The sequence below is a fragment of the Lagopus leucura genome, unplaced genomic scaffold (genome assembly GCF_019238085.1).
Source record: "Lagopus leucura isolate 7727_CA_CO unplaced genomic scaffold, USGS_WTPT01 Super-Scaffold_100004, whole genome shotgun sequence".
Classification (NCBI taxonomy): Eukaryota; Metazoa; Chordata; class Aves; order Galliformes; family Phasianidae; genus Lagopus; species Lagopus leucura.
This window is the reverse complement of record NW_024962264.1, coordinates 33559980-33582304: the sequence shown is the minus strand read 5'-3', so window position 1 is coordinate 33582304 and position 22325 is coordinate 33559980. Positions and strand designations below refer to the sequence as shown.

Genomic DNA, 22325 nt, shown 5'->3' with positions numbered 1-22325 from the left:
CATATTTCTTCTGGGAAGAAGACCTTGCATTAGCAATGCTTGCTGTTGTTTTAAAAGATGAACACATCTCTTGCCTCTCTCAGATCGCTTATGAAGATATTAATGAAAAAAAGTGGCATCCAACACTGACTTTGCTGCGGCTAGACGTGGTGCTATTAACATCACCACTCACTGAGAATAACCTGTCACATTCCCCAGGACAAGCTTATCTTAGCACGTATAGTATTCTGCTGCTACTGGCATTGAGGTTTGTGTGTTTGGTTCCATTTTGTTGGTGGTGAGTTTTTTTTTGAGAGAGGTGCACAGAGAGGATATACTTTTCAAGGCACTAAAAAAAAATGCAAGTCCACAAACCACCACTGTACAACAGTTAACTAAGTCATTAGCTGTCCAATGGAGAAGCTGAAATACGCAGAAAAGTTGAGATACTGACAAACTAAACCAGATATATCTCTGATACAGGTAACAGCAGACATCTGTAATCAGCTTAACAGACAGTTCCGAACAAGTGACAGTTCTAAAAGGTGCATTAAAAGAACACTGCCTGCATTCTTAACAATCTGGAGACATTATTCAAAATTAGTATGAATAACAAAATGCGAATAAGGTCACTGCTGCAGTAGGCTTAATGTTTCTGCTTTCTACACCTATGCTACAAAGCATCTGTAACTAAAACACTATTTGCTACAGCAAATTGAGCTGTTTTAATCTTCTGCAAGTTTAGCAGAATACACACCATCTCTTTTTCCAGTTTTCTCCATATGCAGCAGGTACTGAAGCATTTTCATTTCACTTGAAAAATCCTTTTCAAAGACTTAAGTATTCAGAATGCAAAATCAAGAGCTATGGAGAATAAATATAAAAGCATTTGCAATTGAAAAAGTTGACACAGGAAATAATTTCAAGTATCTAAGGACATTATAAGGTAACATCAACATTAAAACAAACAACAAAGACAGAAAGAAATAGAAAACTACCATTACCTTGAATTCTTTCTCAATGTTAGCCAATTTGGCAAGCTCATTGCTGAGTTCCAGCGCAGTGAGCACAGGATCTTCACTGGAGAGGGACAGGTAAGCTGGACTGGCCAGTCCTTTGTAGGCATTTATTCTTGACCTGGAGTGACTGAAGGAATCATGCTTTTGTTTCTCTGTACAGTCGTTACATTTGCAGAAATAATCATGAGGCCTTTCTATCCTTGCTCCTTTCATCAACAGCATATGCACGACTTCGTACTTTTGGCAGTGAGCAGCTAAAATGATGGGAGTGATATCTGGAGAAAAGCGGGTGCCGTCTTCGTCGTAGGAATAAAAATCGTCATCCTGGAGCTCCTGCTCACAAGGGCTCAGAGTCAGTCGCTTATTTACTGAAAACCCAGGATGATTTAAAATTGCTTCCACTATCCTAATGTAGCCCTTGCTGATTGCAAGCAGCAGGGCATCTCCAATCCGTGCCAAGTTCTCTTTTTTTAACAGAAGTTCTGTCACTTCCAAATGTTCATTCCCTACAGCAAGCTGCAAGGCGTTTTGGCCCATGTAGTCAACACAGTTGACATTCAGTGTTTTTGACTCTTCCAGCATTTTGCGCACCACAGGTATGTTCCCATACTCTGCTGCATCTAGAAAGCGCTCTTCCTCAGCAGTGAGACTAGTGCCTCTGTTGTTGAACATGAATGCTGGGCCTCTAATGGCCTGGCGCCTTCCCTTTTCCCTCATCATAGTCATACGCCTCAGAGACGGACTTTCTTCAATGTACCTGATGGGGACAAAAATAAAAAAGTAACAAAATTTCAGTCTTGGTTATTTGTAGTTTCAAGCTCTCCTGTGGCTACAAAAATGAGCACTTACCTCATTCTGATCCTTACCATTTGCCCATCTATTACCTAGAAGCATTCTTTCTTAGGATCTTTCTGCCCTTACGGCAGGCAGTGCAAAGAAAATTTTCCTTCATCTTTGACTTATGGAAAGTATGATACAGTAAGTGTAAATATTGCCTTCTTTGAACAATCAGATTGAGTCCCTGTGGCGGATGGTATTTAATTGCTATTGATACTGTAGATGGATTTTCATTTTATATGTAATAGTGTGCTGGGAGGGATTTCTGAAGAGAAGTGACACCTGATATTAAGGGGAAAAAAAATTTTGGCCACGCCAACAAAACAGAAAGAGCCTCTGGAATTGAACCTGTGAGTGCCCCATAGACTGCGTACAGTATAGAGCCAAGCCTGATCTCATGCCCATTAGTGCTTACTATGAAGAACACTAATCAAATGTGGAAGGGTCTACTCACAAGTGAATCTGGTCACACTGGACCTCTTTGAAAAACACAAGTGCATATGTGTTCAGCAGACTTTCTGGATACTAGTAGCTAAGCTACTCAGATTCCTGACAACAGACATGATTCAGTCTAGACTGGGATGAGCTCTCCCTGTAACTGGAGTTCTGCAATGCTGTGCGCTATGCTGAGCCTACCTCTACTATACACCCTGCCATTCCAGGAGCTGAAAGGAGTATCACTGAGTCATGTTTAAAAAACAAAACAAAACAAAAAAAACACACCTGTGCCTTCTTGTAATATCAGCAAAACAGTATAAAAGCCAAATATTTAATTAATGAAAAATGGGATGGCAGGCATACAGTGAAGAAGAAACTTGGGTGTAGGAGGACAAGATTGTCTGGGAAAGGAAACAAGAAACTAACTGGAGAAGTTGTGAAGTCCCTGCAACACTGGCTGTAAAAGCAGAAAGAGGGACAAACAAGAAGGGCACAGGAGAAAAGAATGAGTGAACTAGCTAACTGAAGAAACACACACTGAAATTATAAGCTGGTAAATTAAGTCCTCTGTGTCTCCATTTCTCATCTACTGAAAAAAGAACAATTGCCTCCAATTTTACAGGAGCACTGTGAAAATTAATTCATTCATCTCAATGAAAAATTCAGACATGAGAATAAACAGCTACAGAGAAAATTAATCCATCTGCCCTCATTGCAAAAGCCAAGTAAGGTGCACCTGAAGAGATGGAGGGCATAACTAAATAGTTAAAGGTTCTTTTTAAGCAGACCCTGTCAGTCTGCAACAGAACAGAACCAAGGGAAGAAATGACACCTTGGGCATGCATAACCACCATTCAGGGAAATGCAGTGAAGCTGAAGGGCAGCTCCAAAAGTTACAAATCCTAAGTGCTGCAGGACCAAATCCACAATGTGAGCAACCTTCCCTTAAATGCAATCTTTTTTATTTTTGTGCGTGACCTTCCAGCAAAGAGCTCAGCTATGCTGCTACTACACAAAATGTAATGGTTGATATCCCTGGATTTCCCCATATATTGCCATGTCAGCCCTACTGGTTTTCACTTGGCAGACCTAATCCTATTCAGATTACAAGAATACGCCTGGTTTTCCAGCTGTCTGCATCAGTTGTAATACATTCAGCAGAACATTAAATCTTACTCACTTTATCAAAGCTACAAGCACTGTAAAAGCTAGTTTGCACACAGGGAGTTGCAGGTGACGCAGATGAGAAGTTTCACTGGAGACAGAAAACTGAATGAAGTGACTCATTACCAAAGGCAGGACTCTCCATAGCATCTGAACTCTGATATTTTCATGTGGGATCGGTATTTCTGTACTGCTAGAAGTGACCTGGGTGGCACAGGAGCATACGTTATGCTGCCTGGTACTTCTTGAAATATGTGCCAAAGCTGCTTTGCTACACACGACACATCCATTGCTTTTCAATCCCATACAACCTTCCTTCTATCTATGAAAATGTTTGTGTAGGAGATGAAATTTGCAACTGCATTAACCACGGGATTGATTTACCATGTAAAGCATAAACATATTTCATGTTTGGAAATACTCAGATGTGATGACTTTGGCCCAGAGAACACAGTGAACAGCCACACTATGCAACTGCCTTATTCCCAAAATAATCAGACATAAAGCAAGAAATACTGCCATCTTATTGTTACCTTCTAAACAAGATAACAAGATCTTACTGTCTGCTGTGCTATTAGGCTTCTGTTCCTCTTCCACATCTTAAAACATACAGCTACAGAAATGTAATTGTTCACTGTAATAGTATAAAGAAAAAAAATCAAGTATACCAAAATGAAAGACAGAACAGATTGACTCGTGCTGACTTCTTGATTAAAGAAGATTCTAAACAGTCACCTTGAATCTCATTTATCTTTTTATGAAATACATAACACATTTTCCCCCATATATTCAGGGTAATTTTTCAGTATAATTTGAAACATGTCACTTTTATTTTTTGTTTTATCTACTTGTTTCAAAACACACTGTGTGACTGAGGTGACTCATTTGACTTCTGTAAAAAGGAATATATCTTTCCAAAGGTGTTACACTAGAATGTCCATACTGAATAAGGAAAATTTCCTTCGCTATAAATCTTGTTATAGAAATGATGTATTTGAAGTGACTGCAATATCTTCTCTAAACAAAGATGAAAGTTGCTTGGTATTTTCATGACTAAAATATTGTCAAGGCCTTCTGAAAAAATAAAGTGCAAAAAGTCTTGTAGTGTGCTGACAACGTGCTGCTCTGTCAGGGTCACCCGTACCTCCCTGCGCTCCTCCTCCCCTCATGGCGCAGCAAGGCCCTGAAGGCTGAGCAGCTCCAGTCAGAGCGTTGTAAGCAGGAAGGGTCAAGTACAAGGCCACTGTGCCATTCTTTGCTCCGCTTTTCCTATAACTAAGATGTTTAAGCTATCCCAAACCATCAAGAAAATAGTCTAAATGGCTCAAAACAAACACAAACTTTTTTGGTAAAATTTAAATGCCATATTTGTCAACTTAAGTAATCAAAACAATCTCAAGTCCTATCTCTAAACATAGAATCATAGAATGGCTTGGGTTGGAAGGCACCTTTAAGATTATCTAGTTCCAGCCCCTGCTATAAGGCTGGGACACCTCCCACCAGACCAGGTTGCTCAAAGCCCCATCCAGCCTAGCCTTGAATGGTTCCAGGGAGGGGACATTCGCAGCCTCTCTGGGCCCACCTGTTGCAGTGTCTGACCACCCTCACAGTGATGAATTTCTTCTTGATACCTAGTCTGAATCTACTCTCTTCCAGTTTAAAACCATTTCCCCTCATCCTGTCACTCCATGCCCTTGCAAAAAGTCCACCCCCAGCTTTTCTGTAGGTCCCCATCAGGTACTGGAAGGCTGCTATAAGGTCTCCTTGGAGCCTTCTCTTCTCCAGGTTGAAGAACCCCAGCTCTCTCAGCCCATCCTCATAGGGGAGGTGCTCTAGCTCTCTGATCATTGTTAGACTGTCTTAAAAATGTGACTAAAATAAAAGCAAATTTGTATCATGCTCTGTTTCCTAGAGCCTTAAAGTTTATCTTCTCATCCTTGGCTCCATAAGGAGGTGACAACCTATATTAACAGAGGGAAGAAGAGATGAAAATTATGATGTTCTTCTTCACCTTTGTTCCCAATAGTTAAAAAATAAAAATAAAATAAAATAAAATAAAATAAAATCCAGAGAATGTAAGGTGAAAAAACACAGAAAAATGCCAAACAAGAAAAAGGTAGACTTACTACATGTTAATGCTGCATCAGTGGTGCACCACAACATTGTGTGAAGCTGAGCCCCTCCATCATTCTGCACCAGTACTACTCACAATTCACAGCAGGAAAACAGGGAGGGAGCTGATAAAGCCTCAAGCCTCTGTGCGTTGCTCAGCACAAATAAGAAAGATGGAACTGGAAAAGAGCAGTCACTTTAAGTGAAATAGCCCTCACCCCATCAGGGCATGTTTCCCCACCCTTAAGAAAACTCCACAAAGCAGCTGTAAAATACAAGTAAACTTGTAAAATACAAGTCTGACTTTCATATGTGCATTAAAAAACGTATTCCTTTCCCTGTTAAGCAAGCAATGCCCTTGTGTGTCCCTTGTGTCCTGCATACATCACATACGCTGTGACCTTGTACTACACTGCAGTGCTGCCTGTCACTGGAGAGTATTCTTGAAATTGACTTTACTTCCCTTGGGCAGAGTTATTTCTAAGTACAATACTAGAAACTTCAGCAGAGCAACAGCTCCTAAGGGCCATAGTATGCAGTACAAATCCTCTGCTTCTACCATGAATTACTTCAATCTGCCGTGCTAACCTCTGCTAAATCTCTTCACATTCTGGCTTTCAGAATCGTCATAGAAGGACAGAAATATGGGATGATGCATTTGAGAAGATCTGTAATCGCATCTCCCAAGTCTTTTATTTAATATATATTTATTTCTGAAAATTACGTATGAAATAATTAAAACTAGAGAGGAGTTTAAAAAAAGAAGTTTCATTCTCAGACTCCCCAAACCTATAGAGTAATTTTACACCTTTCATGCTGAAGAATAAACAGTTACTCTTCCTGAACTATTAATTGCAATAAAGGATGGCACCCACAGTTTTCAAGCACCCCACTAATAAACTGCAGTACACGAGCAGTCTTGAACCTATGGCAGCCCTGAAATGCAGCCCGGTGATTGCAGGCAGATCAGACAAGTACATCACAGAGCAGCAGCATGCCCACCTCCAAGGCAGCCACGCTGTAGTCTGCCATGCAGCACTCACACACTGTGCCTCCAGTGCTGCCAAAAGTAACCTCCGAGGTCCTGCTCTGAAATTACAGAATGACACATTGCCTTACACCCAGAATGTGCTCAAACACACACATATGTACATGCAGCATTTTAGCCCGTGACTCCCAAGATCTCTTAAACCAAGCAATCTCAAACATTTGCTTTGTTCCCATCTCAGGCAGGGCCATACAGTGCTGGACAGGTGATTCTTCCCTGACCTCTCTCAAGCAAAATCTCTGCCTGCCCTCCAAGCTCAGCTATGGGCATGGGCCAAAAGAGGCCACTACTAAATGCCTGCTTTGTTTTTTCCCCCGAAAGAAATGGTGTTACATGCATGCATGCATACTGCATCTTGAGGAAGCCCACATGTACTTCACACAATGTAGGAATCTGCACCAAAGCTAAAACGTATGAAATGACAGCTTCCTTCTCCCTTCTGGAGAGCCTAGGCAGTAGTTCATATCAGATGGAGACAGATTCAGCCCAACACAGAACATAAATCAGGCCAGCTGCAACATCTGACCCCGGTCTGTGCTCTCCCACTGCTCTGAAATGACATAATCCATCATCCAAAATGCCCTCATGTCAGCTCACAGAAGTTCTGGCACAGAGCTGGAAAGAACTACAGTCAAAAAAGGAGCAAAACACCACAAGGCATCAGGAGGAGGTATATACACACTTTGTTTGTTCGTTCCAGCCTCCTAAAAAAAACCCCAAAACTATACAGAGCTTTTCCCTACCACTGCACATCAATAACAAACGAAATACCACCTGTCTGAATCCCAGTGGAATTAAAGCACCATGTTTTGATGAGAGGATCATATTGGTGCACACAGAGAAAAAGGCAAAGGGGTCTCACCAGGAGAGAACCAAGCTCATAGGGCTGCAGCAACGCGCACGGAATTGTAAAGCTGCTTTTACACTGCCTTTCATTTGTGCCCTGGTGTTCTACTCAGGAAAAACAGCTGGGCTTTCAGAGGGCCCCAGGAAATCAGGCACACAGTGCCCACCACATTAATGTGCAATGTTAGCCCTTTTTTCCCTTCACCAGAAGGACATACGGGGCCATGTGAAACAGAAGTATTACCTCTGGCCTTCTGTCCTGCTGGAAATCCCAGGTTAATTAATTTTTCCAGCAATATTTGCACAGGAGACACACACTGACAGGTACCTTGCATGGGTTACATGCTTTTGGAAAGGATACTTCTCAAATACCAAGTGCACCTCCCTCTGCAAACCTCTCCACATCCTTTCGCCTCTATATCCTTGTAGTTTAGATCATGAATTTTTTCAGACAAGGATTCTCATGACTACTGCATGCAAGCCAAAGCCTTATGCATATCCATCTAAGTACATTATGAGCAATCTGATGCTCACTTATCTTGTTTGTAGATGCTACAGTTTTAGGCTCTAGCAAGAATCACAGTGTTACTCCAGAAAAGCCTACTGTATATGAAGATAGACAGCCCCAAGGCAGACCCAATGCCCTGCCAGTTCAAAGAGCTTCCACAGGTCCAAAAGCATATTGCTGTGCAAACTGAACTCAGTTTTAGTCCACGTTGGAGTAACATCAGTTTGCTAAAGAAAGCAGTTCCAAGGGCAGGAATCCAGAAGAGCTACCAAATTCAATTCATCTGCCTAGCTTGACCTGTCTAAAAAGTGAATGTATGAGCCTGAACTAATCTTCCAGGCTCTTTTTGTGGGGAATGAGGAGAGATGAGCACCTCAAGAAGACTGATGACGGAGGCTGTCAAGCCCACTGCCATGTCCTCTCTCATCTCACTGACTCCACACGCATCTCAGGCAAACAACTTCGGCATGAGTTTCAGGCAGCTCAAAGAAGAGAACGATCCTTTCACTCGGAGCCTGGATTGCTGGGTACAAACGTTTGCAAAGAAATTCTGCACTGGGATGGCAGAAAGCATTATTTCTGATTAAAGCAGGGCTTTGATTGTAATCGTTACTCCTGTACTTCACCGTTGTCTCTGAGGTGATTTTATTCAAGGCTTCTTCTGTAAATGCTGAATGCGTTAACTTAAAACTCAATGTGTTTGTCATTTAGTAAACAAGTTATTTAATTAATAATCAACTATTGCCCCTAAGTATCAAATGCTCAAGAAATAACCAAGGAGAGTGATACACGGGGAGTGATGTCACGGACATGACACATTCAGTCAATCAGAGAAATGAAAATTAATATTCCTATCAGTAAAACTGCATTTTTTATCCTGCAGCAAACACCAGGCAGAGCTGGGACTCAGAGACATGACGGTGTCTTTAAGAACGAGGAACAGAAACTCTCCAAGACATGACATGTAAATGGAAGAGCAGGACCTCACGCACGGATGTCTCCAGTGCAGGTGTCTCAGATCTCTGCGAGTGGCTGCCTTCAGGCACCACCCCGAGGGCTCTGAAGACACTAAGGGAAAAAAGGGCACACCGGGTTCAGCAAACCATACCTATATCAGTGACTGGATTTTCTCGGCACTTATATCAGCAGGCAGGGAACAACTCAACACACAAAGCGCATCTGGCACGCTTCTGACTACGAGCGGACTAATGTCTCAAAGCCCTACCGAGCAACTAATAAAGTTTGGCGAAGCCTCAGCCTGCGGGGATCTCAGCCGCACGTCCTACCGCAAGCGGAGACGAAAGGCCGGGCGGCGCGGCGGGGACCGCCAGGGGGCGCGGGGGGACGAGGGGCTCCGGCTTCACCCTCGGCTTCAGCCCCGCAGCCCGACGGCACGCAGCCCACAGGGTCCCGGCGGCAGAAGCTCCCGCCAGCCCCGGCTCGGGCCCCGCCTCTCCCTTCGGCCAGCCCCGGCTGCAAAACGACGGCCGGACAAGTGGTGCGCGGCGCCCGGCCCCTCCGAGCCCTGCCCCACACCTGAGCTCGGCTCGACGGGGCGGAGACGGTCCGGCAGCCGGAGGCCGGGTGCCGCAGCCCGCCCCGCGGCCGTCTTGGGGAAGTTGGCGGCCCCCGGGCCTGACTTACATGGTGCTGGCGAAGGGCGGCGGCGGGTAGTAGCCGTAGGGCTCCCGGAGGGTCTTCACGGCGCGCAGCGGCGGCGGCGGGGGCTCCAGCCCACCGTTGACGCCTCTCCAGCCGCGGCGCCGGCGCTGCCGCTCTTCTTCCTCTGCCTCCTCCTCCTCCTCCTCCTCCTCTTGCTGCTGCTGCTGCTGCTGCGGCGGGAAGGTCACTCTCCCCTGCTCCTTGCTCTTCCGGCTCTTGCTGGACATGATCGGGGTCTCCTCCGCCGGCGGCGGCGGCCGCTGCTGCTCCCGGCCGGCCTCGTCGGGCAGCGCGCGCGGCGGAGAAGGAGGCGGGAGGAGGAGGAAGAGGCGGGCGGCGCTGCCCGGCCGGGCACGGAGCGCCCAGAGGGAACGGCGGCCGCACCGCGATCCCCTCGCCGCCCCTCTGCCCTCTCCGCCCGCCGCCCGTCAGCGAGGCGGCCCGACAGCAGGAGCCGGGGAGCGCCGGCGAGCGGGGAGGCGAACGAGAGACGGGGCTCTCGGCGGCGGCTCTGCACCTCGCCTCTCCTTGTCATTATCCCTCGCTAGGGCAGCATCGCGGCGGAGCGGGGCGGCCGCCTGCCGCCGCGGGCACCCCGCCGAGGAGGGGCCGCCGCTCCCACCTGCCGGCATCGGGACCGCCCCCGCCCGGCGGCTGCCTCGGCTCAGGGGAAAGAGAAAGGAGGGGGAGAAGGAAAAGGGAGGCAGGGGATGGGCGGGGATGCCAACCGCCGTCCGCCTGCGCTCCTCGGGGGGAGCACGCGGCCGGCCGCCTTGGGCACGCGGTCCCCGAGGGCAGCGGCCGACTCTGGGGGTCGGGACGGGGCCGGCGGCGTGAGGCGGGCCGTGGGGCGCGGGGTCAGCTGGCCTCGGTGCCCGGCCCCGTCGCAGCCACGGACAGTTCATGCATGGCATTCGGAAACAGTTTCCCTCTGCTCTGGGAGCAGTTTGGTGAAGATTTTAAAGTGAAGAAAAAAATAAAGCGTATTTTGAGTGGCTTACCAAGGATGAAGGCGTCCAAGTTCCCAAAGGGTTCCAGGTGTCAGTACCTGAGAACGGCTGGTTTAATGCTGCGTGGTGTCGAGCTAAAAGCAGTGGGAGGATGTTGAGATGCCTATTGCGTGTAATCAGAAGTAATTACACTCTATAGATAACAGCCACAACGATTCTTGCTGTACAGAGATGCATTGCATCTTCTTGTGCTGAGAGATTTTGTAGTGCGATAGGGAAAATATTCCATCACAAAACTGCAGCCACAACAAAATGAAGGCAGAACATACATTTTTACATGCAGAATATGCAGAACAGTAGGTATGCAGGGACTGTGTGTTGGTTTACGTATGCAATACATCTATTCCTTTGTCCACATCCAACTGAGGTGACGTTTTTCTCTTGCTTTAAACTTTTCCTAAGCATTATGTGGTGAATTTGCCCGAATTCCAAAACTTGGATCCTACCGAAATTGAAATTTTTGAGGTGTTCCAATTGCTGCAGATGAAGTGGGCTCTAACTCGTAATACAAGTGCCTAGATAGAGCTCTCACTGCTGAGCCAGCAATGCGGGCTGTCCATACAAGGTGCTCATTACCTCATGCTTTTGGTGTCAGCCAAGGTTCTGCCTTTAATTTTTCCATACATCTAAAATTTGTACTGATGAAGCCCAGGAAAAGACAAAAAAAAAAAAAAAAAAAAACTGACCAAGAGGTTCACAGAGATAAATAACTGCTGCAGCTTTGAAAGGCTGTTTTTGTCTGTTTTGTTTGCATCTTAACTATTTAGGGAGGTGCTTTCTTGTGTCTTTTGTCATTTGAAAATCCCATTTAGTTTCAGTGGAATTACATACATGGTTGAGCAAATTTTGCTTTCTAGGAAGCTGATGTTATCATGTAGCTACTGTAGCTTTGAGCTGCTGGGAGTCTCCCATTTAGGACAATCTAGGTGTACAGCATATATATATATATATAATAACAGTATTAAATATTTTAAAGCATAAAAATGCAACAATCCATTTGCATCAAAATTTGTATTCTTGAAGGGCCCCTTTGGCTTAATAATTATAATAATACTGCCCATATTGTATTCCATTTCACAAAAAAAAAAAAAAAAGAAGAAGAAATCCTCTGTTATCACAGTGGGTTGCATGAATGGGCATTCTTTTGCCTCTAGAATTTCCCCCTAAGATCAAAATATAAAAGTAGAGCTGAAAGTAGATGAGGAATGCTTGCTTGCCAAATGTATGCTCAAAGCAAGGCCTCCACATTATCACAGCTTATTTTCTTTTCAGAAATGAATAAAAGAGTTATTTAATATCGGCTCTTAGCTGTAAGAAAGGCGCATTCCTGCTTCTTCTGTTGCTCTCTGTATTGCTGATTTGTATCAGGTGTTCCATGAGCTGTACTTTTCATGGTATGAGTGTTATCTAAACAGAAATTGGTTCGCTGTTTCTACAATCATGGTTAATGACTACAATCTATTGCATTATCCAAGCCACTACGATACTGAGCTTGGAAGTGCAGAAGCCATCTTGACACATCCCTCCATTTTAAGGGCTAATTGGCCGATAACTCTCCAAGCAATTACAATCCTATTTATAACAGTATATATTTGATCTCGTAGAACTTACACCTGAACTGTGTCTGCAGTTTGCTTTTGAGAATGCCATGTGAGATAGTGGCTTTCAAAAGACCTGTTTCAGCACTGTGACCACTGTGTAGAAAGCCACTTTCTCCGCTACACAATTCCCCAGCAAAAGGGACGTGTGACAGATCTGTCACCTCGCTGCTGTGACTGTATTCTCCTCACTGCCAGTGTTGCAGGGGAAATGATTGTCAAGTTTTTTTAGAGAGGGAAGCTTTTTGTCTTGATTCTGAAGGAAAAAGATAATAAAAAACGAACTGAGCAAACAAATAATCTTTCTCATCATAGTGTTCCAAAGCCACCAAGCCAAAATAGAATGTTCCTCATGTACGGTTAGATTAAGTACTCTTCTTCATCCTGCCCATCCTGCTTTACTTGCTGTCTGGCCACTTTTGGCCAACACTTCCTTGCATCTGAGCTCTCCAGTAACAATGGAGAAGGATTTTGGTTTTGTTTTGGTTTTTTTTTTTTGCTTTTTTGGAGGAAATCCTACCTGAAAAACAATTGGGATAGCAACAAAAGAACATATTATACATTTCAGATGTACTTTGTATGGTTTAGAAATAGTTTGTCTTTCCCACAGAAACATGTAAGAAATCAATCTCAGTCATCATAATACATTCAAACACGGTCTGAAATAGCTGCTACCAGAACACAGTATCAGAACAAGGATATGAGAATTCTTGATTAGACTTCAGCCATCACTGCCTCTTTGATGGCAGGAATGTAAGAATTGTGGTTGAGGCTCCAAAGTTCCAGAGTCAAACAAATATAATGCATTAAATGATATTTTGGAATCACCAGAACGAGTGAAGAATCTGAGTCTACTGAAAATACACCTTAGATCCAGACACGGCCAAATCCAAAAAAAGGATTTTTTTGTTTCATGAATCATTTACACATTTTTGAAAATGTTAATAATTCTGGTAGCCGTAATGTTCTGAAATCATCGTTCTTTCCCAAAATATTCAATACTATTAAAGTATTGGGTAGATGTTAACAGTGAGTGAAGTACCAGGCAGGCCAGCACAGTTCTGTCCAAGTTTCTGTTCTTTAGCTGGTCGGAGACTACAGTCAGTGGCTTCCAGTCTAATACATTTTGTGAAAGTTGACTTGAATTTATGGAGTTCTGGAATGATGATGTTGTAATTTAGAAAACCGATTCCTGGAAATTCCTTAAACAGGGAAAAAAAAAAAAAAAGAAAAAAAAAAAGTTATGCTATTGTAAGGACTGAGACTGAGTGGAAAGGCTGGAAATATTTACAGAACATAGTGAAGCATAGCAGACACAATATGGTATTACTGGAGGTGCTGTTTGGTAGGTTATTCCCCATGCTCCTGTTTGTTTAGAACATTAAATCCACAGTACTAATCCGTCAGTGTTTCATGTTCCCATTGGATCCACAGCCAGTATATAATCCCTCTGTTTTTTTAACCAGGCTGATTTGTTCATGTCAGGTTGGAGTGAGACTGGAGTGGCGTTTTGTTTGTATGGATCAACTGATCTGTGATGGAATTTTTCTGACCTCAAAATTACAAAAAATGTACAACTTTGATTTAAAAATAACTGCTGCAGTGTTCTTCAGCTGGAAATAAGTCATCAAAAATAGGATTTCTAAATTGAAGTAAGGTGTCAGCCTACAGTAATAAATTTCCTTGAAATTTATTGTTGAAAACATGAGTTCCATATTTGTCTTTCCTTTATTTAGTTAGTTAGTTAGTTAGTTTCTTTAAAGTAGGCAGTTGAATGGAGTAAAGCTCTGAAATACAAAAGCAGTTAGCACAGTTGGCATTTGATATCTGAAGTGATCAGGAAATACGTTCAGAATTTTAGGCTGAACTAGCATGTCAGCAATGTGACAAGGGATAGGGGAAAGGGTCATTTAATGAATATACTCCGGGTTTTTCATTTAGCAGAATTTTTCTGAGAGGTAATTAAAAAGTGTTAATTTTAAAATAAACATACCCTACTTATTGAGGGTGCGATTGTCAATAGTAAGACCCCCTTGTTGAAACGAAGTGATGTAGATACAGGAATAAGCAAGGTACAAGGAACTTGTAGCAACAGTTTCCCCTACAGAATAACCTTGCATGTCATACAATTATGTCACATGATTATTTTGGAGCTTTATTAAAAAGTGGGAGAATATTCTCTCAGGAGACAAAACAGCGGTTTTTATTTGCTTGAAGAGACGAGTAAAGAGAGGCACAGTAAGGCTAGAAATAGAATCCAGGTCGTGCAGTGCGCCCAACCCTTGTCTAACGTGTCTGTACTACTTTCATGAAAATTGGGAAGTTGGTGGGAATAGCAACAGTGTAATGAAAGCAAAATTGGCCTTCTTTGCCTCATACTGGGAATTTGCCTACTTGCCAAGAACCCGGTGTTTTCAAGGACATTTAGTTCCTACACCAAGGACTTCTATGGAAGTCTAAACAGGTTAATCAGCATGAGGAAAAGAGTGATGTGATGTCACTGATCTGTAAGCAGATCTCAGCCTCAGAACTAATATTGCGATTTAATGTTTTTAAAGTAGATGAAAAAATAAATTCCTGACACTCGAGGCTGTGCTTTCACACACACTGTGCAGCCATTCAGGCCCAGGCAACGTGAAGGGCTATAAAATGCTGTCAGATCTCCTGGTGGACACCAAGCCTCAGAGCTGTGCATCGCAGTTGTACCTCGTGATGTTATAAAGGCTTCTGAAGTCTCCTGCCAATACAACCATTAGATAGATACTAGCTACATTTTCAAAGGTCTGCAAATTGGCTGTTCACACAAAATGCACAATTATCTTTCTTTCTTTTCTAAGTAGCAATTGTGTGCACGTTTACGTATTTGCACTCATTATTTCCATTTCTCTAAGGCAAGATGGATATTTCTTTAAACAAATCCAGTGTGTTTGCACACTTTTGAAGAAGTCCACAGGATTCTGAGCCTAAACCAGTAAAATTTTGTTCCCTCTTTCTTTCCTGTGAGTGGAAATTAGAAATTAATGGCTGTGCTACTATGAAAGGGATTACAGATCAATTCTCTTATCTGTACATTGCCCTGAGAACTCTACTTATAAACTTAAGAAAAGCATACTTCCATTTCTTGTAAGATTTGCTTTACTTATCATTTTTATGTAAAGCTGGATTTTCTTCCTTAAATTAGTTTCTTTTTTCGTCTCATTTAGTATTTCCTGAAAATAAAAAGTGTTACTCTATCACTAAGTGAATGCTGGCAACCAGGCGATAGGCAAAATTCATGTCACAGGACAACAGCTAAATGTGGGGTTTTTTTGAACAGTGTATTATTTATTTATTTATTTATTTATTTTTGAACAGTGTGTATTTTTTTTGCAGGATATATTATATAACTGCTACTGAGATGGAGTATCCTAGCGGATGTATGGAGTGCAGAGCAGCTCCTCTGTTAGCAAATTAGCAACGATTTCTGTCTAGTGCAAGGAATTAAGTCTGAATATATTCGAACACAATTTGATCTTTCTCTGGTTGGAGGGAAGGATTTGAGCCATTGTGGGGATGAGAACAGGAGAAGCAGGACATATTAAAAATAATAGCAAAAGACAAGCAGGCCACATAACAAATAAAAACAGGTTGCAGTGGTTTTTAGATTCCTGAGAAGGAAAATGTCCTTCCTCCTGGTTTCTACTATTCAAAACTCTTTTGCTCAGGGAGGCTGGCAATTGTAATGGAAAAACTACCTGACTGTCGTAGTTCAGAGCATGGTTTTCCTAAACTGCTTCAGAACTTGGGATGAATGCTGACTGGTACTGACTACTGAACATACTGCAAAGCATCAAATTTCTCTTGGTGGAAGAGGAGAAAATACCACAGCACACTGTGCTGATTGCAAATATAATCCTTCCTTCCGTGAGCTGTGGAACAGGCGATAACATTCAGACTCTGCTGCTGTCTGAGTGACAGCAACTCCATGGGTCTCCTGAAACCTCCTAGCTCCTATATTTGAGGAGTGGGGAGTAGGTTAAAGGATCCTGGCAAGTACTGTAGCACACAGTGAATGGGTGTATATACTCCTTCATGGTCATCTGTGACTAAGTAAAAAATTGTTCAGTGTCTGGTAAGGCAAAAATTACATTTGCTCTTCCAAATAATTCTTATTCTTGAAATGTTTTACTGTTCAGTGGATAAGGACCACTTTGAATATAATTATTCCCAGCTTGCTGGGAGATAATTTTGGCAACTGGTGGATTAGTCTTAAACCTGCTGGTAATAAACATAGTATGAAAAGGCCAAATCTTATCTCAGAAGTAATATGTGCTCTGAGACGCTCAACAGAAAGCAGTGAGAATCCGTGTGAGATGACATATGAAGCTGCATACTTCTCTGATCAAAGCAGCCACCAGATACCAGCTGCCTGCTTTGGCAGTACAGCACACAACATCTTTAGTTCCCTCCAAGTTCAGGTGTCCTACAAGGCAAGGTTGCATCTATGTATTCTGTTTTATGAAATAAAAGAAGTTCCTGTAACCATCATTGTTACAGCCTTCCTGCCTTATACATGAGAGAACACATTTTTTGGAAACTGGAGTGATGCAAAAGTTTCTGGTAGCTGAGAGGTGCTCAATTATTAAAAAAAAAAAAAAAAAAAGAAACAGGATATTTCAGTGTAAACAAATTATTTGGTGGCAACAATCTTCAAAGGGACCGACAGGGAAAGTGTGAAAAAAGGGAGATAGGACTATTTATAAAGAATTCCCAGAAGCATATTTAAAATACTTTGAAAATGCAATATATTTTGCCATGAAAATTGGAAAAACTCCACTGCTGTCAGTAACAGATGGATGTCCTGTCAGTTAGTACATATTTTGGGGAGGAAGATGGTTGGAAAGGTGACAGTAGGGTTAGAGAGGACTGCAGACTTTCTGCAGGCCCTGTGTACCCCCCCCCAAATGATCATGTGCTGACACAGAGATGGAGTTTTGATTTCCCCCTGGCGTTCTGTTCTCAGGACTTCACTTTGGAACTTCAGGAATTATTTAGAAAACAAAATCCAGAAGGATCTTGTCACTTTTCAATGAGTTCAGATCAATGGAAATGTTGCAGTCACTGTCAATGGAGTTTGAATTTCCTATTTTGCTTCTCATAGAAAAAATATCCCAAGTTCATGAAAACATGGAAGACATTTTCCTAGGGTTTTCCCCCCTGAATTCAGCTGGATTGGTACCTCAGATAAATAAAGGAGAAAAAGGAAATCTTGGAAGATCCATGCAGGTCAGGTCACATTAATTTTTAAAATACCCATGTCCTGGTTTTTGGGAGTAAATAGCAAATCCGGTTCCTGTTAGAGATGAAACCAGAGATGCTTATTCACCAGAAGAGCAGTGCAATGCAGACTATTTTGCAATAATGTGTCAGACATAAAGAAGTATCTTTCACATAGAAAGCGTTTATTTGATCGCGGCAGAGGTATTTCCACCTCCCACATTATTTTTCACTATGCTGACACAACTTCTGTGTGGAAGCAGCATGCAACAATGAACTCTATGTCTAGGAATACCTCCCTGCAAGCCTTATAGATTCAACTAAAAGGGATTTGTAGAGTGCTTAAATACCATTTCTTCTTAAAAGAAAGAGGCAAACACTGGGAAAAAACAAAACAAAACAAAACAAAACAAAAACATAATATTGAGCATTAATATTAGTCTATGAGCAAATAGTGATATAAATGGTTTCTCTATGAGATGAAATAGCTACTGATAGAAATGTAAGTCTGGCAAATCAGAGATTTTGAAAAACTAGGAATCTGCATAAATGGGACTTACATGTGGGCATCTCGTGAAAGCCATGGAATTCATGTGGGGAAATCCAAAGGCTTCTTACAGGGGCTTGTGAAAAATTGTGAAAAATTCAAATATCCTCCGAGGTGTAAAATTGCCATGTTAAAAGGCATAAGGGAGTATTTTTTTTAATTGCAGAGATAAGGATCTGGCTAATGATGGATTCTGAAATTAATAAATTCACTTTTACACATGTAGTCATCAAAAAACATCTAACCTAATAGTATTTGATGCAATTATGTTTTGAAGTTGCATCATAATCTGTCAAACAGGGACCCTCTAATTTCATAACAGTTGAGTCACTTTCATTTAAAAGAAACTTGATTTTGTCCTTGTTGAGCAGTCTGTTTTGGGGTTCAAATTTAGTGCCGAACGTAATTCAGGATAATTTGAGCAAACCTTTTACTGAGAGCAAATCTTTTGTGTTACTTGTTCTGTACGACACTCAAAAATGGAAAGATTGGTTGCAAGTGACCACATGACTGTCTAATGAAAATGGTCTCTCAGGAATACATGAGTGACAGAAACGTGTCTTGGCTTACCTGCTGCTTCTTCTGGATGCTTTGTAATGAAGATACTTGTATCAGACAAAAATTACCCCAAATGATACCTTTGCATTTTTTAAAGAGGAGGGTGAAAAGAATTGTGAATACAAGCAGAGTTCTAAAAAAGCCAATTATTGTCCTGTCCGAAACAGTGAGATACATAAGGAAAAATGAAAAATATTTGAGGAAGACACAGTCTTTTTGTTTAACCAATTTAAGTAGATATTGGGATGGAATGAAGGGGAGAAAGCATGAGTGTCTGGGCATCTTCTTCCCATGAAAAACCACACAGTTATTACTCTGCAACTCATTAGATCTGAAAGGACTGCTAGACACTTTCCTTAACAGTGTCCCTCTGTAGATCTATTGCATTCCTCATTGTCTGATTATGCCATGTCAGTTCAATAATCAGCATTCAGTTTTGAGGAAACCACAAATGATATCCAGCTAAATGGCGTGAGGTTGCCTTTGATTTCTACAGGAACTGAAAGATCTACAAGATACATTAGATTTTAAGCCTGACTCTTCATCCCAGAAGAAAAAGAAGTGGGAAATGTTGTGTACAAAGTCACATAATGCTTCCTGTATTCGTGTAAGTTTCCTACTGACAGTCCTTTACTTTACCCATCCTTTTTCTCTCCCCCCCCCCCCCCCCCCTTACTCTGCCATCCCCATGTAGCAAAGAAACAACTATTAGCCCAGGCATTTAAATCTCAGTTCAGCAGCAAAGCCCTGACAGCAAATACCTGTAACTGCCATAAATTCTTTCTGAAACCGTGGGAAGAGATGTCAAGAGAAATGCCACCAGGCCATTTTGATCAGTCCTTGCTAGATTTTACACTGTTTTTATGGACTGCAGTCAAAATTGTGGTTATTCTCTTCTGTGTTCTCAGCTAACTGTATGCATGTACGAATATTTTCTTCATTTGTCTCCTCTAGCTTTCCCTTCCCCTAGTATTTTATTCCTACATTTTTGTCTCCCCTGGTCCCCTTAGAGTCATCAAGTCCCTCAGATATTCTCTGTCATTCACTGCTGCACCCCAAAATAGCCTAGATTAGAAAAGAAAAACCTGCATGTTATTTGAATTGATGCATCATCTCTTTTCATGTACTTACACCGAAAAATTTTGGGTTCTGTTTTTTCAAATGCATTACAGTGGCTGTGCCATAGAGACTGTTTTCCTCTACTGCAGAGTAATGAAGCAAATCAGCACGGAATGCAGAATGTAAGTTATGTATTTTTGTAATGTTCTGATTGGTGCATGATGTTGTGTTACACCAAGTAACTCTAACAGAAATATCCCTGAATGGCTATTTACGAACCACAGCTGATTTTTTAACAGAGGCAAATTTGTAAAGATTTGTGAATACGCTTGATATGCTTTACTGCTGAATTGAAGTATAGTAGAAACCGGAGATGTAATGAGAATGAATGTGAGCAACTTTGTACACAAAAGCAATTGACAGTTCAAGAGAAACAGGCTGGATCCGAGCATAAACATAGGCTTAAAAGTTATTGTAATTGTATGTTGGGTCATGCATATCATTTGATTACTTCAACTTTTGTAGCTGTATGGGATAAGGCCTTAACATGAAGAATGGAGGTTTTTTTTTGCACAATGGACTATTCAAATTGAAAAATTGGCCAAGAGCATGATGAGAAATTTGCCTTCCTGTGAAGCATCTTGCATTTGCCAAGCAGAGTGGAGAATATTGGACTTGATGGCTCATTGGCTTAATGTACTGTGGCAGATTCTATGTTCCAATTAAAACTGACTGGAGGAGGGCACTGTTCCAAATTCTAATTTGGTATTAAAATAAATGTACGTGTCCTTCTGAACTTCTCTATATTTAAGTTATAAGATTTATGTTAAAGGATATTTATTCTGTGTATCCTTGTGGTTTCAGTGAAACAGTCTGCTTTACAGATGACCTCAGAATAACAATGATTTATTACCGAGACTGAATATGAAGATAAAGAACTCTTCTGCAATCTAAAAGGAAAAAGTTCCACTGATGATGAGTTATTTTATCTAAGTTGCATTTCTGACTTGCTTTGCTTGAATGGGGTTGGTCGAGGTGGCTTTTCTAAATGGCCATGTTAAAAAAGCAAATGAGGTCTTAAGATCCGTGTAGCTGAGAGATGTTTCAGTGATGTAGAAAGTGCTTGTGGGTAATATGAAGGGAATAGTCTTGGGAAAGTAGAGATGCAGTTCAATCTGTCTCCATTATTCAGGAAGTATAATGCCACATATTTACCTCACAGCCATAAAGCTTCTCAGAATGAACCAAGCATTAAGACATAAAAACCATGCAAACCTTTTTACAGGTAAAGGCAGGTATGCATTAGATAAATATCTCAGAATTACATAATTCTCCTGTCTTCTTTGCGGAGAGTCCACACTAGAAGAAGGCCAAGGCAGGACATGCAGTGTGACTGCCCATCTGCTGCTTAGTGATAGAAAATCCCCTCCCTACATTTACAAGGACTTGCCTTGAAAGTAATTGGATGTTTTACCCACATCTCTCTCCTCCTCTGTTAGAAAGCTGTTGTAGAATATTACCTCTTTATCATTTGCCATGGCCAGATCCCTGCTGAGCACTGCCATTGTAGTCCAGTGACTACAGCTCTCAGTGAAGTAACACTGCACTGTACGGCTAATCTGTGCACATCATTTTTTAAGGGAGCACATATTACAAAGCAATCACAGTAATAAATGCACAGAGCCTTTAAAATCTATCTGCCTCCAAGTTCTTTACATCATAATGATCAAATTACTTCAGAGCTCAGGTGAGCACCTTCCAAGCGAACAGTAATAGGAGTGAAGGAGAATATCACACTGCCTAACTTCTACTATCTAATTTAACTCAGTTACTGAGACTCTGTCTTCCTTGCTTCATTACATGTCAGTGAAGAGATGCTCCTCTGAACACTCATTCTAAATGCCTACATTAGGAAGACTAGCAAGAGCTTTCTAATTTAACCATCTGTATTTGGTCCCTGAAGATTGTTGGGGCATTGTATTCATGAAGTGGAAGCTCTTAAAGAAGTTGTAAATCTTTGCTGTGACAGTGAATATAGCTTTGCACCGGCAAAAAAAGAAAAAAAAAAAAAAAAAAAAAAAAGATGGAGAAATTCTAGAATTCTGTGAAACACAGAAGTGCCAAAGTTACTGTATTTTAATATGGATTTGATGTGATATAATAAATGAACCATGTGATTTGGTGTGAATAATGAATAAATGCTGTCAACTTATGATTATGCCTTGTCCCTTTTCAATAACAAATCATATTTTAAAATCTTGAAATATGGACAGAATTGAAGCCAGAGCTGAAACACAAAGGAAATTATTTGGGTCCAGAGCTCACTTTCCAACCTCTTGGTTTCTTTTCTCCAATATGTACGTTGTCAATCATGCCTTAATTTGAGTGATATGAAAAGAAAGAAAGAAATGTACAGATCAAATGTGTGTGTTATTCTCAATAATTCTTTTTTGCTTGTGCTGTTCTCCTTTTTTTGAAAAAGAAAATATATATATATACAGTTATTCTATATGTACTGTATATATATAATTAAGCAGAGGTTTTAAAAGAACAAACTTGTCTGACAGCCTCAGAGTTGGTATCAAACACCTTTTGCTGGGAAAGGGAGCAGTTCAGCTTCAAAATTTCTCTTTCCTCCTTTCTTTCTTTCTTTCTTTCTTTCTTTCTTTCTTTCTTTCTTTCTT

At 41.7% G+C, this 22325-nt stretch overlaps 1 protein-coding gene across 3 annotated transcripts in view; it reads right to left on the bottom strand.

Moving 5' to 3' along the window:
* The window catches only part of TRPC3 (transient receptor potential cation channel subfamily C member 3), a 39791-nt gene extending 29910 nt beyond the window's left edge, over positions 1-9881 (bottom strand). For all 3 annotated transcript variants that reach the window (XR_006179104.1, XM_042872152.1, XM_042872154.1), the window contains exons 1-2: positions 9596-9881; positions 984-1755 (exon numbers count right to left, since the gene is read on the bottom strand). Coding sequence is in view for 2 of the 3 variants with exons in the window: in XM_042872152.1 (XP_042728086.1) it covers positions 984-1755; positions 9596-9840 (1017 nt within the window). In the remaining variant the exon portion in view is untranslated. The remainder of the gene's footprint in view (positions 1-983; positions 1756-9595) is intronic.
* Positions 9882-22325: the final 12444 nt, after the last annotated feature.